The 25,708-nt window shown below is 36.4% G+C and overlaps 1 protein-coding gene and 1 long non-coding RNA gene across 6 annotated transcripts in view; one reads left to right on the top strand and one right to left on the bottom strand.

Moving 5' to 3' along the window:
• Positions 1–19,752, top strand: part of LOC130267279 (uncharacterized) — a 56,856-nt gene extending 37,104 nt beyond the window's left edge. For both annotated transcript variants that reach the window (XR_008843124.1, XR_008843123.1), the window contains 2 exons: positions 901–969; positions 19,616–19,752. This is a non-coding gene — a long non-coding RNA (uncharacterized LOC130267279). The remainder of the gene's footprint in view (positions 1–900; positions 970–19,615) is intronic.
• Positions 1–25,708, bottom strand: part of LOC130267277 (protocadherin alpha-C2-like) — a 374,990-nt gene that overhangs the window by 281,680 nt on the left and 67,602 nt on the right. Inside the window, exon 1 of one of the 4 annotated variants that reach the window (XM_056516748.1) lies at positions 18,489–21,519. The exons of 2 other annotated variants lie outside the window; for them this stretch is intronic. In XM_056516748.1, the coding sequence (XP_056372723.1) occupies positions 18,489–20,849 (2,361 nt within the window). In that variant the 5' untranslated portion in view covers positions 20,850–21,519. Of the gene's footprint in view, positions 1–5,771; positions 8,287–18,488; positions 21,520–25,708 lie in introns of those variants that run through there. One more of the 4 variants, XM_056516750.1, reaches the window with a different exon arrangement.

Here is a 25,708-nt window from a genome sequence, read left to right as displayed (position 1 = left end):
GCATATTTTTGTTCAGTTTATAACAATAAATGATAAAATCTGATCAAAAGGTCATTTCAAAACAAAAATTGTCCCGATAAAAATCAGATCACTGGCAGAAAAATAAGTTATAAGGGCCAGAAGAGGATAAGCCGACTAATTTTCATATTAAAATGTATTTTGTTTTTAATAAAGTAGTATAATAAAACAATATATAAATATATATATATACATATATATATATATATATATATATATATATATGTATGCATGCATTTTAATTATATAGACATACAAAATAAAGAAAAATACCACAGAATAATATCAAAAAGTGCAAAATGGCGTTTTTTTTTGTTTTTGTCTTTTTCAATTTTGCCCCACAAATAACTTTATTTACACAAATTATTTTTTTTAAACTCTTTTTTGCTATTTGCTCCTCATTTTCTACTTTTGACCAATCAAACTGGATTATTGAGTACACTTAAAGCGTACCTGTCATAGTGCCAAAAAAAAAAAAAAAAATACACACACTGTACCTGATGCAGCGGCGGTCTCCTATACTGGATACCGGCACGCTTTACGAACAGTATCCAGTATGGTGCAAAATACAGACTAGTCTGTCTGTATTAAGACAGACAAACCCTAGTGGCGGCTATTTTTAATTTTTAGGTAAAATTTAAATTTTTTAATACATATATATTGGAAAAAGCATCTATGAAATATCAAAACTTTTTCCTTATGAAAGTGCCTTTATAATTAATGAATTCTCATTCTCTATAATTAGATTTTCATAGATAGATAAAGATAGATAGATTTATTTATTGAAAGTATAAGTTAATAGACCACTATTGCTCATGTATGCCTATGTGTTTTTTTTTATTCACATTTCTGAAATGTTTTATTTTTTTCTTCACCAACAAGCTCTTCATTCGAAGTCAAAAGAAGATTGCACATTGTGGTTGCTCTTTACCAAGATTTCTTTGAAATCATGTTAGTACCAATTCTAAGTTTATTTTTATTTTTTTTTATAATTATTTCAAAACATCTTGTAGCAGCTTTTGGAACAGCAATACAAAAAAAAAAAATTTGGCAGTCTTTAAACAGTTAAAATTACCAAAATTTTACGATCAGTTGAGCATTATGAAGACTTGTATTTTGCCCTTTTAGAACCACCCTTTTAGAAACACCCTTTATTTTTCCATGAAACATTAAATAACATAAAAATTTTGAGGTAATTGTGTGGAGGGGTTTTATGCCTTTTAACATGGGGTTAAATTGAGGTAAATTTATCCTGAAGGTCAGTATGATTACCCCAATACTGTATTAAAAAGTTAAAACTTTATTTTAAATACATTTTTTGTCTATAGAGCTTTATGAGAGATTGTCTATATTTTAATTGGTACCATTTTGGAAATGATGGAATGTTTTTATCACTTTTTATTCAATTTGTTTCTGGGATGTGAGGTGATAAAACATTCTACATTTGCATTACATATTTCAATTGTTCACATACTTGCACACATGGTGAATAACTTTATATTTTTATTAGGAAGTTTTTTTTTATTAATTAAACATTTTCTTCCTATGTTATAATCTTTTGATTGCTTATAGGGTGCCATATTGTTCTATAGCATACTGTCACATTGTGATCTGCGATAGGGTGTGACAGCAGCACCTCTTAAATAACCACCTAAATTCCTCTATTTATTGTGTTATCTAGGGGGTTTAACTACCCATGCCTGTATTCTGATCTGGGCAGCTATCTACTAGTATGGGCTATAATAAACAACCAGCATCAGCTACAAATAAAGTAGCAAAATATGTCTCAACCTCATTGATCACATACATGTATGTGATTATACATATAGGGTTTAAAGTGTACCTGTCATTAACACAACATTTTTGACATACCAAAGATTTTGTTCAGTTGTGGTCTCCACCCCCACTAATCATGAGAATGGCAGCAAGCTTCATTCCCCAGGTCTAAGGGAACTTTGCCTATTCTTTGTAAGTCTAGGGAACAATGATCACTTAGAGCCAGGTGTTGTTCTCCTGATCGGTGGGAGTACTGAGACACCAACTGATACAATTTTTTAACATGTTTGTGTGCAAAGTTCAAAAGTAAATTTAAATGACACAAACACTTTAACCCATAAGGACGCAGGGTTTTTCTGTTTTTGCACTTTCGTTTTTTCCTCATTGCTTCTAAAAATCATAACGCTTTAAATTTTGCACATACAGACCCATTTCAGGGCTTTTTTTTTGTTCCACCAATTGTACTTTATAATGACATCAATAATTTCACCACAAAATTTACGGTGAAACCAGAAAAAAAAATTGTGGGGCAATATTGGAAAAAAACACAATTTTTTAAATTTTGGGGGCTCCCGATTCTAAGCAGTGCACTTTTCGGTAAAAATGAAACCATATCTTTATTCTGTAGGTCCAAATGGTTACAAGGATACCTAATTTACATAAGTTCTATTTTACTTTAATACTTTAAAAAAATTATAACTACATGCACCAAAATTAGTATGTGTAAAATCGTCATCTTCTGACCGCTATAACTTTTTTATTTTTCCAATACAGGGCAGTATGAGGGATCATTGTTTTGTGCTGTGATTTGAAGTTTTTATCGGTACCATTTTTGTTTTGATGGGACTTTTTCATCGCTGTTTATACATTTTTTTAGGGTATTCAAAGTGACCAAAAATACGCAATTTTGGACTTTGGAATTTTTTTTACATGTATGCCATTGACCGTGTGGTTTAACATTATATTTTTATAATATCCAGCATGATAAGAACTAAATCAGAGGGAACACTCACGGTTCAGGAGGCTTGCAAGTGGTAGCTTTATTCCTTAGACGGTGCGGTGCATAAACATCAAACAGCGGGGCGCCAGGGTCCCGTGGACGGCTGGGTTAACATCTGCTTTCGCACTGAACAAGCAGTGCTTCGTCAGACCACATATGTTTATATTTATTTTTATTCACATGTTTTTTTTATGGGAAAAGGGGGATGATCTGAACTTTTATTAGGGAAGGGGTTAAATTACATTTATTAACTCTTTTTTTACACTTTTTTTTAGCAATGTTATAGCCCATAGGGGGCTATAACATGCAATACATTGATTGCCAGCACTGTTCAATGCAAAGCCATAGCATTGCATTGATCAGTGTTATCGGCGCTTGATTGCTCAAGCCTGGATCTCAGACTTGGAGCAATCAATCGCCAATTGGATTCGCCGAAGGCAGGTAACGGACCCCCTGCTCGCGTCTAGCTGCCGGCAATGCTTTTTTAACATTTTAGACGCGTCAATCAACTTTGATCGCCGTGTCTAAAGGGTTAATAGCACACGTCACCGCGATCAGTGACGCGCGCTATTAGCTCCGGGTCCAGGCGATCGTTAGATGCCTGGACCGACCAGATATGATGATAATAAAATAAGGAAAGTTGCTTCCTCTAAAAGTCAACAGGTACATAAGGTCCTAATATTTGGTAATATATTAAGGCAAACAGGTATAAAGCATGAGATGAGAGTTGAATTTTAGCATCATGTAGCTGGCCTTCTATAATATTGGAACCCTTGAGTTGCATACTAGACATTGCCCTTAAAATGTTTTGCTGCATTAATCCATTCTTGCTCTACAAGTAGGAAACAGTAGAGCTTTACTAAATTAGATATTAAAGGCATTATAATTGATCTCTGCTGTCATATTTATGAAACATTATGAAATGATTAGTACAAGAACCATGCATTCAGCCAGAATCTTGAGGAAAAGTTATAATCCGGTTCTTGCTTTTTGACACCTACCACATATACTATAAAACTCTTATTAGTATAAGTTGAATAAGATATATGCTTATAAATATTTCCCTAAATCATTAGTAAACGATTTTTTCTATAATATTTTAACACGTAGCTATGATGGTCACTTATAATAAAGAAATGAGGGTAACTAAGACAGTAAAGCCAGAGAGTAGAGCTCAATGCCGACCACTTCTCCAATTTGGGCTGGGTTCAAATATGTCTAGCATCTGGCATAGGTGAACTCAGCCTAAATCTCAACACAACTGATGACAACATGCATCAGTTGTATGGCATCCGGCATCCATTGTTTCTGGCACCAGACAGGGGAACACAACAAGCTGCCTTCCCCTGTCCCATGCTGTCCGTTGTGTCCAACCATCTGGCGTCAAAATTGAGACACTGGATGATTGTGAACTGTCCCATTCAAATGAATGGGATCAGTTAACCTGTTAAGGACCAAGGTTGTACCGGTACATCCTGAGTCCTTTCCCTTTCTATAACGCGGCCTGGACCCATGGCTAATAGCATGCGGCAATGATCGCGGTGCCGCGCGCTATTAACCCTTTAGACGCGGTGTTCAAAGTTGTACGCTGCGTCTAAAGTGAAAGTAAAACATTGCCGTTAGCTCAGGGGGCTGTTCGGGATGTCCGTGGCTAAATCGCGGCATCCAGAACAGCTGAGGGACATGAGGAGGGTCTCCTACCTTGCCTCCTGGTGTCCGAGCGCAGAATGACTGCTCAGTGCCTGAGATCCAGGCAAGAGAAGTCAAGCGGCAGAATCATTGATCACTGGTTTCCTATGAGAAACCAGTGATCAATGTAAAAGATCAGTGTGTGCAGTGTTATAGGTCCCTATGGGAGCTATAACATTGCAAAAAAAAGTGTACAAAAAAACTGAATAAAGATCATTTAACACCTCCCCTAATAAAAGTTTGAATCACCCCCCCTTTTACCATAAAAAAAACTGTGTAAATAAAAATGAAAATAAATGTATGTGGTATCGCCGCGTGCGAAAATGTCCCAATTATAAAAATATATTGTTAATTAAACCGCACGGTCAATGGTGTACACGCAAAAAATTCCAAGTCCAAAATAGTGTATTTTTGGTCACTTTTTATATCCTGAAAAAAAGGAATAAAAAGTGATCAACAAGTTCGATCAATGCAAAATGGGTACCGCTAAAAACTTTAGATCACGGTGCAAGAAATGAGCCCTCACACCACCCCATACACGGTAAAAAAAAAAAGTTAAAGGGGTCAGAAGATGACAATTTTAAACGTATAAATTTTCCTGCATGTAGTTATGATTTTTTTCAGAAGTGCGACAAAATCAAACCTCTATAAGTAGGGTATCATTTTAATTGTATGGACCTACAGAATAAAGAGAATGTGTCATTTTTACTGAAAAATTTACTGCGTAGAAACAGAAGCCCCCAAAAGTTACAAAATGGCGTATTTTTTTTTTCCAATTTTGTCTCACAATTATTTTTTTTCCGTTTTGCCGTAGTTTTTTGGTTAAAATGACTGATGTCATTACAAAGTAGAATTGGTGTTGCAAAAAAATAAGAAATCATATGGATTTTTAGGTGCAAAATTGAAAGGGTTATGCTTTTTTAAAGGTAAGGAGGAAAAAACCAAAGTGCAAAAGCGGAAAAACCCCTGGTCCTTAAGGGGTCAAAGCATCAGCTTCCCTCCGGTGCACACTGGAGGACAACTATGCTGGACAACTGATATCTGTGAACCCAGCCTTATATCTCATGATCATAGCGGGTCTCAGGAAAAAATCTCTGTGCAATTAAGCAATTTTTGTCCGTGGTACTTTAAGCTATGATTAGAAGTGTAGACGTCCATTCATACAGGCTTTTTCTTAAAGTATTTTTTCATTATTTTGTTTTTTAACATAGTAGTTGGAATGAAAATTAAAAGAGATATATACTATCCTTAACTGAAGCCAGGAAATATTTCACTTTATTAATCTTACCTTAAAGTTTAGCATAGTCGCTTGTGGATTTGCTTGCTCTTCATTTCCTGGTGACTGAGAGTTATTTGGAGTGAAGACAATTAAGTCACTTTTAGGTCGGAATGAGTTGGAAGTCATTTTATACTGAGTGTGTTGGGAATACATCCAGCTTCCTCCAGTGTTGGAGCAGATTTTGTAATTTTCTTTCAGTTCATTGACCTCATCTCTATATTTTTGCCATCTTAAAACAGTAAACACTATTAAAGTAATGAGAAATATACTTGATATGATGCAGATCGCAACAACCAAGTAAACATTTGCATCAGAAAACTCATCACCTTTCCGCTTTGTCTCTTGATTATCAAACTTTAGTTCTTCTCCAGACTCCACCACATGTATGACAATTTGTGTTTCTGCTGTCATGGCTGGTTCTCCATGATCAAGAGCTACTACGTGCAATCTAAGCTCATCATTGTCTGAATCTGTAAATGACCGTTTTAAAGTAATTTCTCCAGTTTGATGGTCAATGGTAAATGGTGATTTCCCAAATCCTGCAAGGTCCTTTAACTTATAAAACGTCCAAGCATTGTATCCAGAATCCAGATCTACGGCCTTTACTTTAGTTATCAGGTGTCCGGGTTCTGCTGACTTTGAAGCTTTAATTGTTAGTTCAGAATGAAGTGGGGTGAATGTAGGAGCATTGTCATTAATGTCTTCAATGAATATGTTTAGTGTAAGGTTAGAGCTGAGTGCTTGTAGACCAGAATCAGAGGCCTTAATGTGACATTGGAAATATGCAATCTGTTCATGATCAAATGATACCAAAGCAAATACCTTTCCATTCTCTGGATTAATGGAAATGTAAGAAGAAATAGGAACCCCATCAATTGTGCGCTCCCTAATAGAATAAGTAATAAAAGAATTCTGCCCAATGTCTGGATCAAGGGCTGAGGCTGAATATATATGGAGCCCTGGTGGGTTGTTCTCCTTAATGTATATTGTGTCTACTGGCTGGATAAATCTTGGAGCATTGTCGTTGGCATCACTTACAGCAATCTTCAGAGTTTTTGAGGTAGAAAGGGATGGAAAACCTTCATCTCTTGCAGTAATTGTAACTTCATATTCATCTTTCACCTCTCGATCCAAAGGTCCATTTATAGTCAGAGAAAAATCACTCATGAAAGCAGGATTTACTTTAAAAGGTGAAGGCTCAGAAATGTGGCAATGGACTTTTCCATTTGACCCAGAATCTTTATCATGGACGCTGATAATGGCAACTGTTGTACCTTGTGGTGAATCTTCTGGAACAGGAACTGATAATGATGTCACTGTCATCTCTGGAGGGTTGTCATTGACATCTACAACAGTTACTAGAACTTTACAATGCCCAACTAGCCTTAAATCTCCATGATCAATAGCTTCAATCTGAATTTCAAACATTTTAACAGATTCAAAATCCAATTGGCCTTTTACGCTTATTTGTCCTGTGTATTTGTCCAGGGTAAATGCTTTGTATATCTCCTCTGACACCATATCATTAAATTCATATATTATCTCTCCATTTCTTCCTTCATCCTTATCAGTGGCATTTAGCTTGAACACTAATGTTCCTTCTATAGCATTTTCATTGACACTGCATTGGTAAAATGGCTGATCAAACACTGGAGCATTATCATTAAAATCCTCCACATTTACAATAATATGTGTGGTGCCACTCAGTCTTGGTTTGCCTCCATCATATGCTGTAAGGGAGAGATTGTGAACAGACTGCTTCTCTCTGTCTAAATACTTTTTTAGTACAAGCTCTAAAGACCTGATTTGATTTATATATTTTTGGAAATCCAATGCAAAATATTCACTTGAACCAAGCTCATAGTTTGTTATAGAATTTGTTCCAAGATCTGGATCAGAAGCTACTTTCAATGGAAAACGAGAACCTGCAGGTTTCATTTCTGATATAACAAGATTGACACTAGAGGGGAATACTGGACTATTGTCATTTATATCTTCTATTTCTACATCTACACGATACATCTGCACAGGCTTATCTACAATAACCTGCAGAGGAATAATACAGAAGGGTGTATCTGGACATAATGACTCTCTGTCTATTGTCTCTTTAACAAACAAGATTCCATTCTGTAAATTAACCAGAAAATATTCCTTCTCATCTCTAGAGACAATATGTAACATTCTAGAATTAATCTCACCTATATCCAGTCCAAGATCCTGAGCAATTCTTCCAACAAAGGTGCCATGCTTGGATTCCTCCGGAATGATATAATGCAGCTGACTCAGAATCACATCCCATGATATTTGTAACAAAAAGAAATGGACCAATCTGTTCCTTGCTTGATAATCCTGTCTCTGACTGAGCATTTCTTAAAATCAGTAAAAATCAAGGTGATGATTTATCCAGAAATAAAGGCACTAATGCTGATGAAAGAATGAAGAAATTGGAAAAAAGAAACCTATCATGGCCGGACTCCTTCAAGAAATTCATTCAATGATGCAAAAATGCATTTCCTCAGTCAATGCTGCTGTTACTTGGTGAGGAGTGCCATCTAGTGCTTGATTTCTAGGCTGCATGTCAGGTATTTTTCTGGGATTTTTTTTTATAGTTTAATTGATAATATATACAAATGTATGCCTACTTTACATATATATTTTACACTCCAGTTTTATTAAATAATATATTAATTTAGATATGTTTTGGACAACTTTGAAGCATTCTGTTATATCTTGTAATTGCCTTGTTTTAACAGTTTTCCTATTAGAGTGTATAATTCATGATCATCAGCTAAATTGTTTAAAAAAAAGTCAATCATTATATTCTGTATAATATAGTAACATTGAAAACAATCATTATTAGTTAAAAATAATACTGCTTATGTCTGAGTCATTAAACTTAAGTAAATTTTCTAAATACTAAGCATACCCCCGTAGGTTTATTTGAAATGGTCAAGAAAAGTTTATAAAACATTTTATTATAAATTGTTAGCAAATTTATGTTAATGTTGGAAAATACAATGGTCTACACCATTTTAAATTTAACTTTATTACACAATGACTAATGAGGCCCAAATATAAACAGTAGTTGAAGAAGAAAAGTCAGAAAGATTTACAAAATTGAAAGATTGTTTTTCTGTTAATAGTTTATTTTTTTTTGGGGGGGGGGTTATGCTAATTGTTTGTGTTGATGTTCAAACAGTGCAATAGATAGATGGATATCAAAAAATCTTTATATTTAGCTACGTTTCTCTAAATTTAGAGAAATCAAATAGACCTCACAATAATTTAAAATATATAATAGCTGAAATAAAAAGGAGGCTTTAAGATACTTTTTCTAATGCTTACTAAATTTTGAACTGCAAAAACTTTAAAGCTGTAAAAAACTAACACAAAAGACTAATGTCAGTAACCTACGAAATAGCCAATAACAAATAGCCAATCAACAGTATAGTTTAGTTTTACCACCAGAGATCAATACTCATTAAAGGGGTACTCCTGTGAAAAACTTTTTTTTTTAACCGACACAGGATTTTTCAGTTTTTGCATTTTCGTTTTTTCCTCCTTACCTTTTAAAAATCAAAACCCTTTCAATTTTCCACCTAAAAATCCATATTATGGCTTATTTTTTGCGTCCAAAGAAAAAATTTAACACACGCTTGAATTACTGCTCAGAAAGTTTTCTTTATATATATTAAGAGGATTACAATTCTCTCACAAAAAAAAACTCATATTCACCCATGTGCACAAAATAATATTAGCAGTGTCCGGTCAGAGATTTGGATCAGCTCGCTAGGTTCTCTGTATTTGTATAACCTGTGTCCATAGGTATGGCCATCTCCTACACCCGAGGGTGTGAAAGGTCAATGCAACGTTTCGAAGGCACGCCTTCTTTGTCAAGCATAGTGTGAAAAACGCCCATCACCATATTAAATGCATCTAATATTCTCGTGAGATCTCAATTCTACAACGAGAGTTACAAAAAGTATCAAAGGGTTAAAATCACATAAAAACTCAAAGATCCAGTATACTAAGTTATAAAAAGACATTAAAGTTGCAGATCTCATTAATTCTATTCGGTTTTAAAGTGCCTAGTTTCTGTATCCAGCGTACCTCATTTCTTAATAATTTCATTTTAATTTGTTCTTTGTTTTCACCTTCAATATTTTCTAGTACCTGCCATCTGAGTTCGTTTACGTGATGCCTATGTTCAAAAAAAATGTCTTGCCAGGCTAGTTTAAAACTTTTCTTTATTTGCCGCATCGCCTCCGTCCCTATTCACACTGTCCTGTTCTTTTATGTAAGTCCTGATAGCACTTTTGTGTTCATTGATTCTCTGTTTAATGTTCCTTGTGGTTTGGCACACATAGCCCTTCCCACAAGGGCATTTAAGTAAATAGATTACCTGTGTGCTGTTGCACGAATGCCACCCCTTGATCGGGATTCTAGTCCCTTTCATGGGGTGCACTACAACATCCCCTTTAATGATGGCATTGCAGTTTTAGCATGCTAAACATGCAAATGTTCCTGATTGTCTTGCTTTAAGGAAGGTCTGTTTGTTAACCCGCTTCTTTTTGATGTCAGCTCTTATCAAGTGGTTCGCTATACTGTCCATTAACAGATGTTCTTTAATGGCCAATATTCCCTCCTGTGTGGGATTATTGGTGTAAAGGCTTTTAATGTCCAGAGTGCATAACAGGACATCCACTCTGGACATTAAAACCTTTACACCAATATTCCCACACAGGAGGGAATATTGGCCATTAAAGAACATCTGTTAATTGACAGTAGTCTGCCCAATGCTAAAATTGCATTCCTTACTGAATTGTTGGAGATTGTTCTCCTGAAGAATTATTTCTGATTTGGTTAGGAGTTTTTTCTCCAGGAGCAGGGGACCTCGATGGGGTCCCCTGTCGCACCAAGTCTGGCAAATGTTTTTATGTGCAAATTTGAGAGCCAGTTTATCACTGGACGTGAGTACAGTGACAAGCTGAGGCTGTGGGTCCGCTATGTGGACGATGTGTTCGTCCTCTGGGCGGGCCCACAGTCTCAGCTTCATACATATGTTGAATACCTGAATGGATGTCATCCCCTTATCGAGTTTTCATCTGAGGTGAGTGAGAAAGAGATTAGTTATCTCGATGTTAAAGTAATTAAAAATTAGGAAGGTGGATTGGATACCACTTTATATGTTAAAGACAGCAACCACAATAATCTATTGCACTGCAACAGTGGACATGCCCCACAAGTATTCAAAGGAATACCCAAGAGACAACTAATAAGAACTAAAAGGATTTGTAGCGAGGAGACAGAGTTTCAGAAAAATAAGGAAATTATGATCAAAAAGTTTGTACAGAGGGGTTATGATAAAAAAGAAATTGAAGAAATAACCATGGAGGTAGATAAAATACCCAGGGAAGATCTTAGGAAGAATAAAAAGAGGAAACGGACAGAGATTTAAAAAATTTTTTCGGTCTATGACTGCCATTCAAAATTGATAAAACAAACCATCTGTAAATACTGGGGATTGTTAACAGCGGACGATAAGATCGCCCATCTGTTTCATAATTGGCCAAGGTTTACCTATCGCAAAAACAAATCTATAGCGAACCACTTGATAAGAGCTGACATCAAAAAGAAGCGGGTTAACAAACAGACCTTCCTTAAAGCAAGACAATCAGGAACATTTGCATGTTTAGCATGCCAAAACTGCAATGCCATCATTAAAGGGGATGTTGTAGTGCACCCCATGAAAGGGACTAGAATCCCGATCAAGGGGTGGCATTCGTGCAACAGCACACAGGTAATCTATTTACTTAAATGCCCTTGTGGGAAGGGCTATGTTGGCCAAACCACAAGGAGCATTAAACAGAGAATCAATGAACACAAAAGTGCTATCAGGACTTACAAAAAAGAACAGGACAGTGTGAATAGGGACGGAGGCGATGCGGCAAATAAAGAAAAGTTTGAAACTAGCCTGGCAAGAAATTTTTTTGAACATAGGCATCACGTAAATGAACTCAGATGGCAGGTACTAGAAAATATTGAAGGTGAAAACAAAGAACAAATTAAAATGAAATTATTAAGAAATGAGGTACGCTTGATACAGAAACTAGGCACTTTAAAACAGAATGGAATTAATGAGATATGCAACTTTAATGTCTTTTTATAACTTAGTATACTGGATCTTTGAGTTTTTATGTGATTTTAACCCTTTGATACTTTTTGTAACTCTCGTTGTAGAATTGAGATCTTGCGAGAATATTAGATGCATTTAATATGGTGATGGGCGTTTTTCACACTATGCTTGACAAAGAAGGCGTGCCTTCAAAACGTTGCATTGACCTTTCACACCCTCGGGTGTAGGAGATGGCCGTACCTATGGACACAGGTTATACAAATACAGAGAACTTGGCGAGCTGATCCAAATCTCCGACCGGGCACTGCTGATATTATTTTGTGCACGAGTGAATATGAGTTTTTTCTTGTGAGAGAATTGTAATCCTCTTAATATATATATATAAAGAAAACTTTCTGAGCAGTAATTCAAGCGTGTGTTACATTTTTTTCTATGGATGCATTGTGCTGAGTATAGAGCGCTCAGGAAACCACGCTAGCTCTATGCGCACCGTTCCCCAATTTTTAATTATAAGACTGTTATTTTTTGAGTCACCAATTCTACTTTGTAGTGACATTAGTCATTTTACCCAAAAATCCACGGCGAAATGGAAAAAAAATCGAAGAAAAAATGCCATTTTGTAACTTTTCTACGCAGTGCATATTTCGGTAAAAATGACACCTTATCATTATTCTATAGGTCCATACGGTTAAAATAATACCCTACTTATATAGGTTTTATTATGTCGTACTTCTGGAAAAAATCATAACTACATGCAGGAAAATTTATACGTTTAAAAATGTAATCTTCTGACCCCTATAACTTTTTTATTTTTCCACGTACAGGGCGGTATGAGGGCTCATTTTTTGCGCCGTGATCTGAAGTTTTTATCTGTAAAAAAAATTTTTGATAAGACTTTTTGATCACTTTTTATTCATTTTTTAATGGTATAAAAAGTGACCAAAAATACGCTTTTTTGGACTTTGGGATTTTTTTTGTGCGTGCGCCATTGACCGTGCGGTTTAATTAACGATATATTTTTATAGTTTGGACATTTACACCAGCAGCGATAACACATGTTTATTTTTACTTATACAGTTTAATTTTTTATGGGAAAAGGGGGGTGATTCAAACTTTTATTAGGGAATGGGCTAAGTGATCTTTATTAACACTTTTTTTTTACTTTTTATTGCAGTGTTATAGGTCCCATAGGGACCTATAACACTGCACACACTGATCTTTTATACAGAATCACTGGCGTGTATTAACACGTCTGTGATCAGTGTTATCGGCGGTTGACTGCTCCTGCCTGGCTCTCAGGCACGGAGCAGTCATTCGCCGATCGGACACCGAGGAGGCAGGTGAGGGCCCTCCCGGTGTCCTATAAGCTGTTCGGGATGCCGCGATTTCACCGCGGCTGTCCCGATCAGCCCAACTGAGCAACCGAGATACTTTCACTTTCACTTCAGACGCGGCTGTCAGCTTTGATCGCCGTGTCTGAAGGGTTAATGCAGGGCATCACTGCGATCCGGTATGTCCTGCATTAGCCGCAGGTCCCGGCTGTTGATGGCCACCGGGACCGACCCAATATGACGCAGGGACACCGCGTAAATATACATTCTTTGTCGTTAAGGGGTTAAATCAACTGGTGCCAGAAAGTTAAACAGATTTGTAAATTACTTCTATTAAAAAATCTTAATCCTTCCTGTACTTATTAGCTGCTGAATACTACAGGGGTAATTCTTTTCTTTTTGAAACACAGAGCTGTCTGCTGATATCATGAGCACAGTGCTCTCTGCTGACATCTCTGTCCATTTTAGGAACTGTCCAGAACAGCATATGTTTGCTATGGGAATTTCCTTTTACTCTGGACAGTTCTTAAAATGGACAGAGATGTCAGCAGAGAGCTCTGTGCTCATGATGTCAGCAGACAGCTCTGTGTTTCAAACGGAAAATAATTTCCACTGTAGTATTCAGCAGCTAATAAGTACAGAAGGGTTAAGATTTTTTAATAGAAGTCATTTACAAATCTGTTTAACTTTCCGGCACCAGTTGATTTAAAAAAAAAAAAAAGTTTTTCACCGGAGTATCCCTTTAATGAACTTTATTTATCTCCATAATACCCTTTTTAGGAACCGGTGGCCAAAACTAGATTGCATAATAAAAAAAGTGCCTTACCAGTGCTTTATAAATTAAAAATAATGTATTGATATGTCATGCCACTCTTAATCTCTAGTTAGTTTCCGTTATAGCAGATTGGAGCCATAGTCTTAGAGGCCTGATTAAAGGAATTATCCAGGATTTGCAAAAACAAAAAACATACAGTAAATGCTTTATTCCAAAAAGAGCACTATAATTAACCTCAGGTTGTGTGTGGTATCCATTTGGCTAGGCTTCAATCAATTCAATGGAATTCAATTGCAATACCACACACAAATCAAGGACAAGAGTGAGGTTGCTTCTAAAAAGCACAACAACATTTTCCCCTAATCCTGGATAACCCATTTAAGTATATTATCAATAATTGTACCTAAATTCTCCTCTATTAAAGAAGAAATGGAGAACCATTCTAGTGTAAAGAGTTTTATTTATCTTATCATATTATAACACTGAAATCCCATATAAGATAAATACATATATCAGGAACTATATCCAAAACGTTTCAAACTAAATTAACGAATATTACATGAAAAAAATATTTACTCTACTGAAAACAATCCAGATTTCTTTTTATTACCTTATTTTAAAAAAGTAAGGGCTTATTTTTATGAAGTGCTTGTTTTTATGAAGCCATGTCAGCTTTTGGTAATTAAATCACATTTAAAATACTATTATATAAGCAGTTAGTTTCCAACTAATTGTCCAACTATAACTGTTAACCCCTTAAGGACTCAGGGCTTTTCCGTTTTTTCATTTGACATTTTTCCTCCTTACCTTTAAAAAATCATAACTCTTTCAGTTTTTCACCTAAAATTCTATGTGACAGCTTATATTTTGCACCACCAATTCTACTTTGTAATGACATCAGTCATTTTACCCAAAAATGTACAGCGAAACGGTAAAAAAAATCATTGTGCGACAAAATTGAAGAGAAAACAAAATTTTGTAATTTTTGGGGGCTTCCGTTTTACGCAGTAAATTTTTCGGTAAATATGACACCTTATCTTTATTCTGTAGGTCCATACGGTTAAAATGATACCCTACTTGTATACTTTTGATTTTGTTGTACTTCTGAAAAAAATCATAACTAGAAGCAGTAAAGTTTATATGTTAAAAATTGTCATTTTCTGACCCCTATAACTTTTTTTTATTTTTATGGGGACAGGACGGCGTGAGGGCTAATTTTTTGCGCTGTGATCTGAAGTTTTCATCGGTACCATTTTTGTTTTGATCGGACTTTTTGATCACTTTTTATTCATTTTTTTATGGTTTGAAATGTGACCAAAAATACGCTATTTTGGACTTTGGAATTTTTTTCCACGTACACCATTGACCATGCGGTTTTGTTAATGATATCATTTCATAGTTCGGACATTTACGTAGGCGGCAATACCACATATGTTTATATTTATTTTTATTTACATGTTAAATTTTTTATTATAGGAAAAGTGGGGTGTTTTGAACTTTTGTTCAGGAAAGGGTTAATACATATTTTTAAACTTTTCTTTACACTTTTTTTTCAGTGTTATAGCCCTCATAGAGGGCTATAGCACTGCACACTTTGATTCATTGCACAGATCCCTGCCATGGGTTACCATGGTAGCGATCAGTGTTTTCTGCACTTGACTGCTCCTGCCTGGATCTCAGGCACGGAGCAGCCATTCGGGGATCGGACGCCGAGGAGGCAGGTAAGAGCCCTCCCGGTGTCCTGCTCGCTGTTCGGGATGCCGCGGTCCGTGTCCTGCTCGCTGTTCGGGATTTCACCGCGGCGGTCCCGAACTGCCCAACTGACTAGCCGGAATAGTTTCACTTTCACTTTAGAAGTGGCGGTCAGCTTTGTCCGCCGCTTCTAGAGGGTTAATACCGCACATCACCGCGATCGGCGATGTGTGGTATTAGCCGCAGGACTGACGCGGTATGATGCGGGATCGAGGCGCGACCCCGCTTCATATCGTGGGAGCCAGCGCAGGACGTAAATATACGTCCTGCGTCGTTAAGGAGTTAAACTTCCCAGCATACAGGTGTCAGACACAGTCATTGCACCTTTAAAAAAAGGAAAAAATCACAAACTTTATTTTTATTCTATTGTAAAAACATCTGTAGGAACCCTTAAACGTGTGAAGCAGTAGTTGCTTAGCTAAGAACACAAGGGCGAAGCATAAAAGGAAAACAGAAAGCTAGTTTTGGTCATATAGATCACTATTTTAATATTTAGCCATAAAAAAAATTATGAAGATAACAATCTTAGAAATGTATTTTCCTAATGTACTTGTAAGTTTAACTAATTTGAGTTTTATAAAAAGCTATTTATTTACAAAAATGTATTATTTATTTTACTCACTTCTGCTATACAGATTCTAATTTTGAATACAATTTGTTTATTAATTCAGATTCTTTAACATTCTCTGATGTTGTTAGATTTACCTCTTTTGCAAGCTTAAACCACAAAAGGGAGATTTATATTTTTATTGAAAAAGAAAGTACACTCTGCTATACTGTAAAGTATTGAGTGCACAGACTGTATAACAATGTTTAATGATGCTGTTTCTCAAAATAACTCAACACACAACCTTAACTGTCTAAACCCTGGCAACAAAAGTGAATACAACCGTAAGTGGAAACATCCAAATCAGGTCCAAAGTGTCAATATTTTGTGTGGTTACTATTATTTTCTAGCACTTAGATTGGTGGTCGGTGGTTGGCTTATTTACGACAGCAATAGAAGCCTACAGAATGCCTCTGCTGCTGTGTTAACAGATTGGCACCCCGTAATCTCTGACAGCGGCAGCATCTCTTAAATAACCACCAAACTGCATCAACCACACCATCTACAGTACTATACATATAGTATGGCTCCAAATGCCTCCACCTCATTTTTCACATACATGTAGGTAATTATGCAGAAGAAGTTAAGCAAAAGTTTTAATAGATCTGTCAAAACACATTCCATGTAGTATAAAGTTTATAAAGCATCTGCTTTGATTTTGTTTTCATCTTAAAAGATCAAGCCTATTTTATTAGTACATAAAATTCACATTTAGATCACTTTATCATACAGAAAAAAATACATATCTTCTTTCTCTATTCTTTGTTTCTAGGCCAGGTTCATCCTACAAAGTTTTAAGGAGATCATAAAAGACGGAAACTTGCCTCATCCATAGTCAACAGATTCCTCAGGTCCTAATATTTGCAGTAAATTACGGAAAACAGGTTTAAAGCAAAGAGATTAAATGAGAATAATTTGGCATAAAGCAACTGGCCTTCTGCAAAATAGGAACATGTTAAGACTTGCATCTAGATATTGTCCATATAATTTTTTTATGAACAATATCTAGATACACACTTTCCATTCTTGCTTTATGGGTAGTGATCAGAAAACGTTTACCAGATCAGATAATTAAGGTACTTTATGAAATATTACTAGATGAATAGTATGGAAACTATGTATGCAGCCAGAGTTTCAGGAAGAATCATCTTTATGTTTTTTGAACCCTAACACAAACTATTTAAAACTCTTGCCACTATGAGATAAATAAGATAAATGTTCATAAACATTCCTCTATGTTCTAAGTCTCTAAAATATTTGCTATAATGACTATGACTACATGACTATGAAGGTTGGTTATAACAGAGGGTAACAGAGGGTAACAGTGAAAATAAAAATTGATATACAGTAAGCCTCTAAAATAGTGAAGGATTGACTTAGCAGACAAGTTTGTGTTTAATACCCATGCCTGATATTATCACCTGACATTGCTCTGGTGTGATATGCATGTATGGACCCAACTCTGTTAATCTATCTTAGATACAGTTTTAAAATAATACTCCTTAGAGACACAACTGTGTGTCCAGTTGGACAGTCCGGAGGCAACTGTCTAACACCCAGCAAGTTTGAAGTGTATCTTTTAATATCATTTGGTCTAGAATTCAACCACTACTAAGGCTATGGTTTCAACATATTTTTTCATGAAAAGCCCTAGTAGAAGAAGTTTGAGAAACATTCTTGTAATAAAATGTCTTCTTTTATGAGTCAAAGTAAACTTATCAATCCAATAAATTACCTGGATATCAAGAGGCATCTGCAGAGGTATTGGCCAATAGTATTATTACTTCTAGAAAAGATACCCTATATTAAAATGTCCTACAAAATCAGAAAATAGCAGTACATGGAAAACCTATGCCCCCTCAGTGCAGGGCTTCTTGTTGACAAAATTCCAGTGAGCTATTACTTTGATGGGGTTCTACATTTAAATTTCCAAGACAATGGCTTAAACTATAAACTAAAGTGTAAACAGAGCAATACTTCGTAAGCATCCAGTCATACAGACTTTTACTTGGATATGTTAGTCTATTATTATTGCTTTATTTTTTAATATAGTTGTGGGGATAAAAAACAAGATATATGATATCCTTAAATGAAGCCAGAAAATATTTCGCGTTATAAGCCTTACCTTATGGTTTAGCATAGCTGCTTGTGGAGTGACTTGCTCTTCATTCCCTGGAGATTGAGAGTTATTTGGAGTGAAGACAATTAAGTCACTTTTAGGTCGGAATGAGTTGGAAGTCATTTTATACTGAGTGTGTTGGGAATACATCCAGCTCCCTCCAGTGTTGGAGCAGATTTTGTAATTTTCTTTTAGTTCATTGACCTCATCTCTATATTTTTGCCATCTTAAAACAGTAAACACTATTAGAGTAATGAGAAATATACTTGATATGATGCAGATTGCAACAACCAAGTAAACATTTGCATCAGAAAACTCATCACCATTCCGCTTTGTCTCTTGATTATCAAACTTTAGTTCTTCTCCAGACTCCACCACAGATATGATAATTTGTGTTTCTGCCGTCATGGCTGGTTCTCCATGATCATGAGCTACTACATGCAATCTAAACTCATCATTGTCTGAATTTGTAAATGATCGCTTTAAAGTAATTTCTCCAGTTTGATGTGCAATGGTAAATGGGGATTTTCCAGATCCTCCAAGGTCCTTTAGCTTATAAAATGTCCAAGCATTGTATCCAGAATCCAGATCTACGGCCTTTACTTTAGTTATCAGGTGTCCGGGTTCTGCTGACTTTGAAGCTTTAATTGTTAGTTCAGAATGAAGTGGGGTGAATGTAGGAGCATTGTCATTAATGTCTTCAATGAATATGTTTAGTGTAAGGTTAGAGCTGAGTACTTGTAGACCAGCATCAGAGGCCTTTATATGACATTGTAAATATGCAATCTGTTCATGATCAAATGATACCAAAGCAAATACCTTTCCATTCTCTGGATTAATGGAAATGTAAGAAGAAATAGGAACCCCATCAGTTGTGTGCTCCTGAATTGAATATGTAATAAAAGAATTCTGCCCAATGTCTGGGTCAAGGGCTGACGCTGTATATATATGTAGTCCTGGTGGGTTGTTCTCCTTAATTAATATTGTGTCTACTGGCTGCAGAAATCTTGGTACATTGTCATTGACATCACTAATATCAATACTCAGAGTTTTTGAGGTAGACAGGGATGGAAAACCTTCATCTCTTGCAGTAATTGTAACTTCATATTCATCTTTCACTTCTCTATCCAAAGGTCCATTCACAGTCAAAGAGAAATCACTCATAAAGGCTGGATTTACTTTAAAAGGTGAAGGCTCAGAAATTAGGCAGTGGACTTTTCCATTTGATCCAGAATCTTTATCATGGATGCTGATGATGGCAACTGTTGTCCCCTGTGGAGAATTTTCAGGAACAGGAACTGATAACGATGTCACTGTCATCTCAGGAGGGTTGTCATTGACATCTGCTACAGTCACTAGAACTTTACAATGTCCAACAAGCTGATAATCTCCATGATCTATAGCTTCAACCTGAATTTCATACATACTAACAATTTCAAAATCCAGTTTTCCTTTTACTCTTATTTCTCCTGTGTATTTGTCTAAGGTAAATGCTTTGTATATCTCCTCTGACACCATATCATTGAATTCATATAATATCTCTCCATTTTTTCCTTCATCCAGATCAGTGGCATTTAGCTTAAACACTAATGTTCCTTCTACAGTATTTTCATTGACACTACATTGGTAAAATGGCTGATCAAACACTGGAGCATTATCATTAAAATCCTCTACGTTAATAATAATATGTGTGGTACCACTCAGTCTTGGTTTGCCTCCATCATATGCTGTAAGGGAGAGATTGTGAACAGACTGCTTCTCTCTATCTAAATTTTTTTTCAGCACAAGCTCTAAAGACTTGATTTGACTGATGTATTTCTGGAAATCCAATGCAAAATAGTCACTTGCACTGAGCTCATAGTTTGTTATAGAATTTGTTCCAAGATCTGGATCAGAAGCTACCTTCAATGGGAAACGAGATCCTGCAGGTTTTACTTCTGATATAACAAGATTATTGACACTAGAGGGGAATACTGGATTATTGTCATTTATATCTTCTATTTCTACATCTACACGATACATCTGCACAGGCTTATCTACAATGACCTGCAGAGGAATAATACAGAAGGGTGTATTTGGACACAGCATTTCTCTGTCTATTGTCTCTTTAACAAACAAGATTCCATTCTGCAGATTAACCTGGAAAAATTCCTTCTCATCTCTAGAGACAATATGTAACATTCTGGAATTAATCTCACCTATATCCAGTCCAAGATCCTGAGCAATTCTCCCAACAAAGGTGCCATGCTTGGATTCCTCCGGGATGACATAATGCAGCTGACTCAGGACGATATCCCATGATATTTGTAACAAAAAGAAATGAACCAACCTATTTCTCGCTTGATAATCCTGTATCTGGTTGAGCATTTCTTAAAATCTGTGAGATTCTGGTGATGATTTGTTCCGAAATAAAGGCACTAATGCTGATGGAAGAACAAGGACATTTGAAAAAAAAATCTATCATGGCCGAAATTCCGTGAGCAAGAATTTTATTTAACGATGATGAGATGTATTTCCTCTTTCAATGCAGCTATTAGTTGGTGAGGAGTGCCATCTAGTGCTTGTTTTTTAGGTTACATGACAGCTATTGTATTTATATTATTAGCAATTTTAGCAGTAATTTGCATGCATGTCTTAAATTCAATAAATGCAATCCAGTCTGTAAAATAATAATAATAATAATAATTGTTCATGTCCTGGTGAATTCCCTCTAGGTCTCTTTCTCAACAACCATAATTTTAGTGTTCCCTACCAGATTATTTTGGTTAAGAAAAGTTTTTTACACTATTTTTCTAATTCTTTCTACATATAGCAAAACAGCAGTATGTCAAAAATGGTATTAAAGAGTTAACAATGGTCTCCGGGAAGGCCCAAATTAGCAGTAGAGCAACTAAAGAAAAATTTTACAACAAGAAAAGGAGAATTATGTTACTTGGCATTATTGCACAGAAGTAGTGGTATTATATAATGTTGATAGATATTTAGCTAAATAGACAAATAGATTGAATGTTTTTATTGAAAATGTATAAACATCCAATCATCTGAAATAAAACAATTTACATACCAGGGTCATTTCAAAATGTTTGCAAAATTTTGACATTTCTAAGACTTTTAGACTGTAAACAATAATATAAAAGATTGAAAATTTCAATAGTTAACATAATAGGAGACTTGATAAACTTTTTGATATAAGTTTCTTTATATATTAACTAAGGATAAGCGAATCGAATCTGACGAATCCGAATTAATTCCGAATATCAGGAAAAATTTGCCTCACAACGAATCCGAATATCGCCGCGATTCGATTAAACAAATTGCTTCATTAAACTCCATTTAGTACAGTCCAGGCTCCAGGGCATCTAAAATGGCAGATCCACATGTGAGGGCATGGGGCAAGGAACTCTGGGAAGGCAGATAGGCGGGTAGGTGGGATGACCCTGAATCACATGCAGCATGCAGCCTATCAGCAGCCAGCCCTGTGATGTCACAGCCCTATATAATCGTCAGAGTTGTATTTCAGAGAGAGCATTTTATTGCAAACAGAGAGCAGTGTGTGTGCTGCATAGAAAAACAGCTTCATGCTGGCACCTCCAGGCTCTGTCATTGTGCCCCCATATAGTCTCCTCGTGCTGATTCTGCCACCTCCAGGCTCTCTCATTGTGCGTGCTGCCATGGATACTGCCAAACATAATTAAGGTGCTGCTCCCCATTTACAGAAATTCCTCCGCATCAGACCACAAGTAAGTATTGAGGATATGCATTAGCTAAATCTTAATTTTTCACTAGGATAAAATAAATGGACACAAAATGTTTTGAAATCTAATAAAAGGAAAGGTGTGCCACCTACACCACCAAGTATTAATGTGATGCAAAGATCTCTAAAAGGTGGAAGGGAACAACGTATGGTCCATTGTAACAGGTGGGTGTAAAAACTTTCCCTGTAAGGCCCTACTCTTTCACTATTAATTCCCTTCTGTGTAAGTGTGGGCGGCCCCACACAAGAACCTCTCCCTATTTCCACCTAAAAACACTGCCATTTCCCTGGATTTTTAGGTGGAAATAAGGAGAGGTTCCTGTGTGGGGCCGCCCTTTTTAGGGAATTAATAGGGCAAAAGTAGGGCCTTACAGGGGAAGTTTTTACCCCCACCTGTTACAATGGACCATGCGTTGTTCCCTTCCACCTTTTAGAGGTCTTTGCATCGCATCAATACTTGGTGGTGTATTTGGCACATGGGTTTTTTGCACACCTTTCCTTTTGTTAGATTAAGTAAAAAAAAATTGTTTCCATATATGTTATCCTAAGAATAATATTAAAAGTTGAGTTTTACATAATGTATATCCTCACTACTTACTTGTGCACACAAACACTTTGACAAAAGAGACCGTTTTCTTCTGCCTACCTACCTCAGCTACTATTCTGATCCTGCCACCCACCAGATGCCACACATCTGATGCCAAGTTCTCCTTCTTTCACCCACCTTCATCACAGGGTACTGATATTTACACCCACCACCCCACTCTGTCACCGTGTCACTTTCAGGATTCCTGATGTTGCTGATGCCACCTCCAGGCTGTGTCATTCTGCAACCAGATGTTCCCCTCATGCTGATGCCACCTCCAGGCTGTGTCATTGTGCCACCATATGGCATCCTCATACTGCTGCCACATCCAGGCTCTATCATAGTGCCCCCCTATGGTCTCGTCATGCTGCTGCCACCTCTGGGCTCTGTCATTGTGCCGCCATTTGATATCCTTGTTATAATAATCTTGTAGTTTTGACAGTATTTTTTGACAGTATTTGTAGTTTGACAGTATTTTTGCACCCAGGACACTCAGTCATAAGCATGGGGGGGGGTTAAAGGCAGGGGCTGGGACAGCTGGTAGCCGGCCTTGCGGTGGACTTCCAGATCGATTTTAAGATACAAGTACGAGCTTTTTTACTGCAACAACTTCTAGCAGTATTTGTCCACTTATCCAATGGTGCAGAAGCTGAATATGCACCTGTCCAAGTTGCTGGTATTGCAGTCCCTCCCTTTTCAAGTTGACACTCAGAGCATGGGGGTGCGATGAGAGGAAGGGGCTAGGACAGGCGGTAGCTTGCCTCGCGGCAGACCGCCAGCTCGATGCTCACCAAAATGGGTCCTCAAAAAAGGATTTAAAAAAATGTAAATTAATTAAAATTAAATAAAAATGAAATAAATAAATCTCTTTAATCTATTCATTGTGACGCCATATGGTCTCCCAACCCTGCTGCCACATCCAGACGCTTTGTGGCAGTGATTCTAATAGTGATGCCTGTAATCTGCATGTCATACTGAATAACAGCATTATTTCACTAACACAGCACCCTCCCTATGCGTGTTGCGACAAGGCCACACCCCTATTGAGGCTCTCTGTAACCCAGAAATAGCTGTTTTTAACAGTGATTCATTCTTGTTTGACCATACTTACTAGTACACAAAAATATAAGTAAACTTTTTGCTTGTCTATAAAAATATGTTAAATTACCTAAAATGTTATGCTAGCCTTTCTTTAACCTGATTTTCTTGTGCAACTTTCCACAGGCATGTATACTGCAGTAAGGCTGCCAATTAATGTGGTAATGGAATAAGCAGCAGCTTTGATAGCAGAGCAAAACCTTTAGTGAATCTGTCTGAACACTTTCCTTGCAGTCTTTTTTTAAGACTTTCTAATTTGCAAAGCAAAAAATCATATCTAGTTACATGTAGGGATTGTGAGTTATGTGGAGACTATTGATTTGGGATTGTCTAAACAGAACCAATCGCATTTTATCTATTGCTTGTTCTATCACTCCATTCTTGGGGTGAAATGTGTTGGGCTGACAAAATGTCGACTCAGATGGTAAAGTTCTTTTGCTTTAGTAATTTGGGAATTGCTTGCTTGGCCTTTTAGGGGTCCTTATATTTCTCTATTGTTGAGACTATATTGACATATAAGGGTATTGTCTAGGTTGATTCAGTTGATATTGATATACTTGCTAGTTGACCTCTTTTCTTTGTTCTTATCTTATGCAATAATTCGATTTTCTTACTGCCCATATTTAGTTTTTTGCTAAAAGTTACATTTTTAAACAATGTGATCCTGAATTATAATAGTAAAAAAAAATGTATCCTTTAACAAGAGTTGTCAGGTCCTGAAATCTTGTTGAGAAAATTAGGAAATATGCGTCTAACATGACAGTTTAGATGATAGTTGATAGTTCAGATAATGAGAAAGGTAAATGTTATTATAAAGCAGCTTGTCCTTGGTAATATTAAAATACCTTAAGGATTGTTTTCAGAAATTTCCCATAGAATGTTTTGCTGCTTCTCAAGCCAACCATACTTAATCTACACATTCCATTCCAGTTTTCCATTTAGTAAGCAGTATCATTTTATTAGATAAAATATGCAAAGTACTTCAATGTTTTTATGTTTTCATGTAGCATAGAAACAGTACATTTAGCAGCAATTTCCCAATAATGTTGCCATTATTTCTTTTGAAACCTAGCAAATCTATTTATAAAACATTCCCTTACAACTATTACAATTGTTGATCATATTACTGTAACACTTTAAAACATTAAAGTACTGATTTGCCATATAACAATATGCTCTATTGTGCTTTACTAAGAAGGCCCCCAACTCTAGGAATCTACCATATTACTAGCTTAAAGGACCAATCCCAATAACAAAGGTTATCTCTCTGAATAGGAGATAACTAGCTGCTCAGTGGGGGTTTGACTGATGGGACTCCCTACCAATCAGCTAGTTATCTCTTTTAAGGTGTTGTGGAGTTCTGAGAACCTTCACACGATCCACCGCCGGTAAACACCTCCGTGAGATGGACAAGCTCCGGGTGTGTGGGGGAAACAAGAAAAAAGGAGAAAGTGAGCACCTGCATACAAGCATTCCACTTGTCTTGTTTTCCCCACACCCCTGGAGCTTGTCTGTCCTATGGAGGTGTTTACCGGCAGAGGATTGTGTGGAGACGCTCAGAACTGCATATCAAGATGCAACCCCCTCTATATTTTGCGGTCCGAACGCTACTGAACCCTGGAACTCTGCGGTACTATTACAGTGTTGTGCTCTTAACGCAACATGCTCAGGTGAGCAGGACAAATTTGTTTAATCTTTTCATATATAATATTCCCTGGATTAACGGAACATAGAGCGCTTCTGTTTTTTGTTTCCTCTCTCTAAGGTGTTGCGGAGGTTTTCTCTCCA

This window comes from Hyla sarda, chromosome 4 (genome assembly GCF_029499605.1).
Source record: "Hyla sarda isolate aHylSar1 chromosome 4, aHylSar1.hap1, whole genome shotgun sequence".
NCBI classification, from domain to species: domain Eukaryota; kingdom Metazoa; phylum Chordata; class Amphibia; order Anura; family Hylidae; genus Hyla; species Hyla sarda.
The sequence above is the reverse complement of the archived record's forward strand: the minus strand, read 5'-3'. Positions and strand labels throughout refer to the sequence as shown.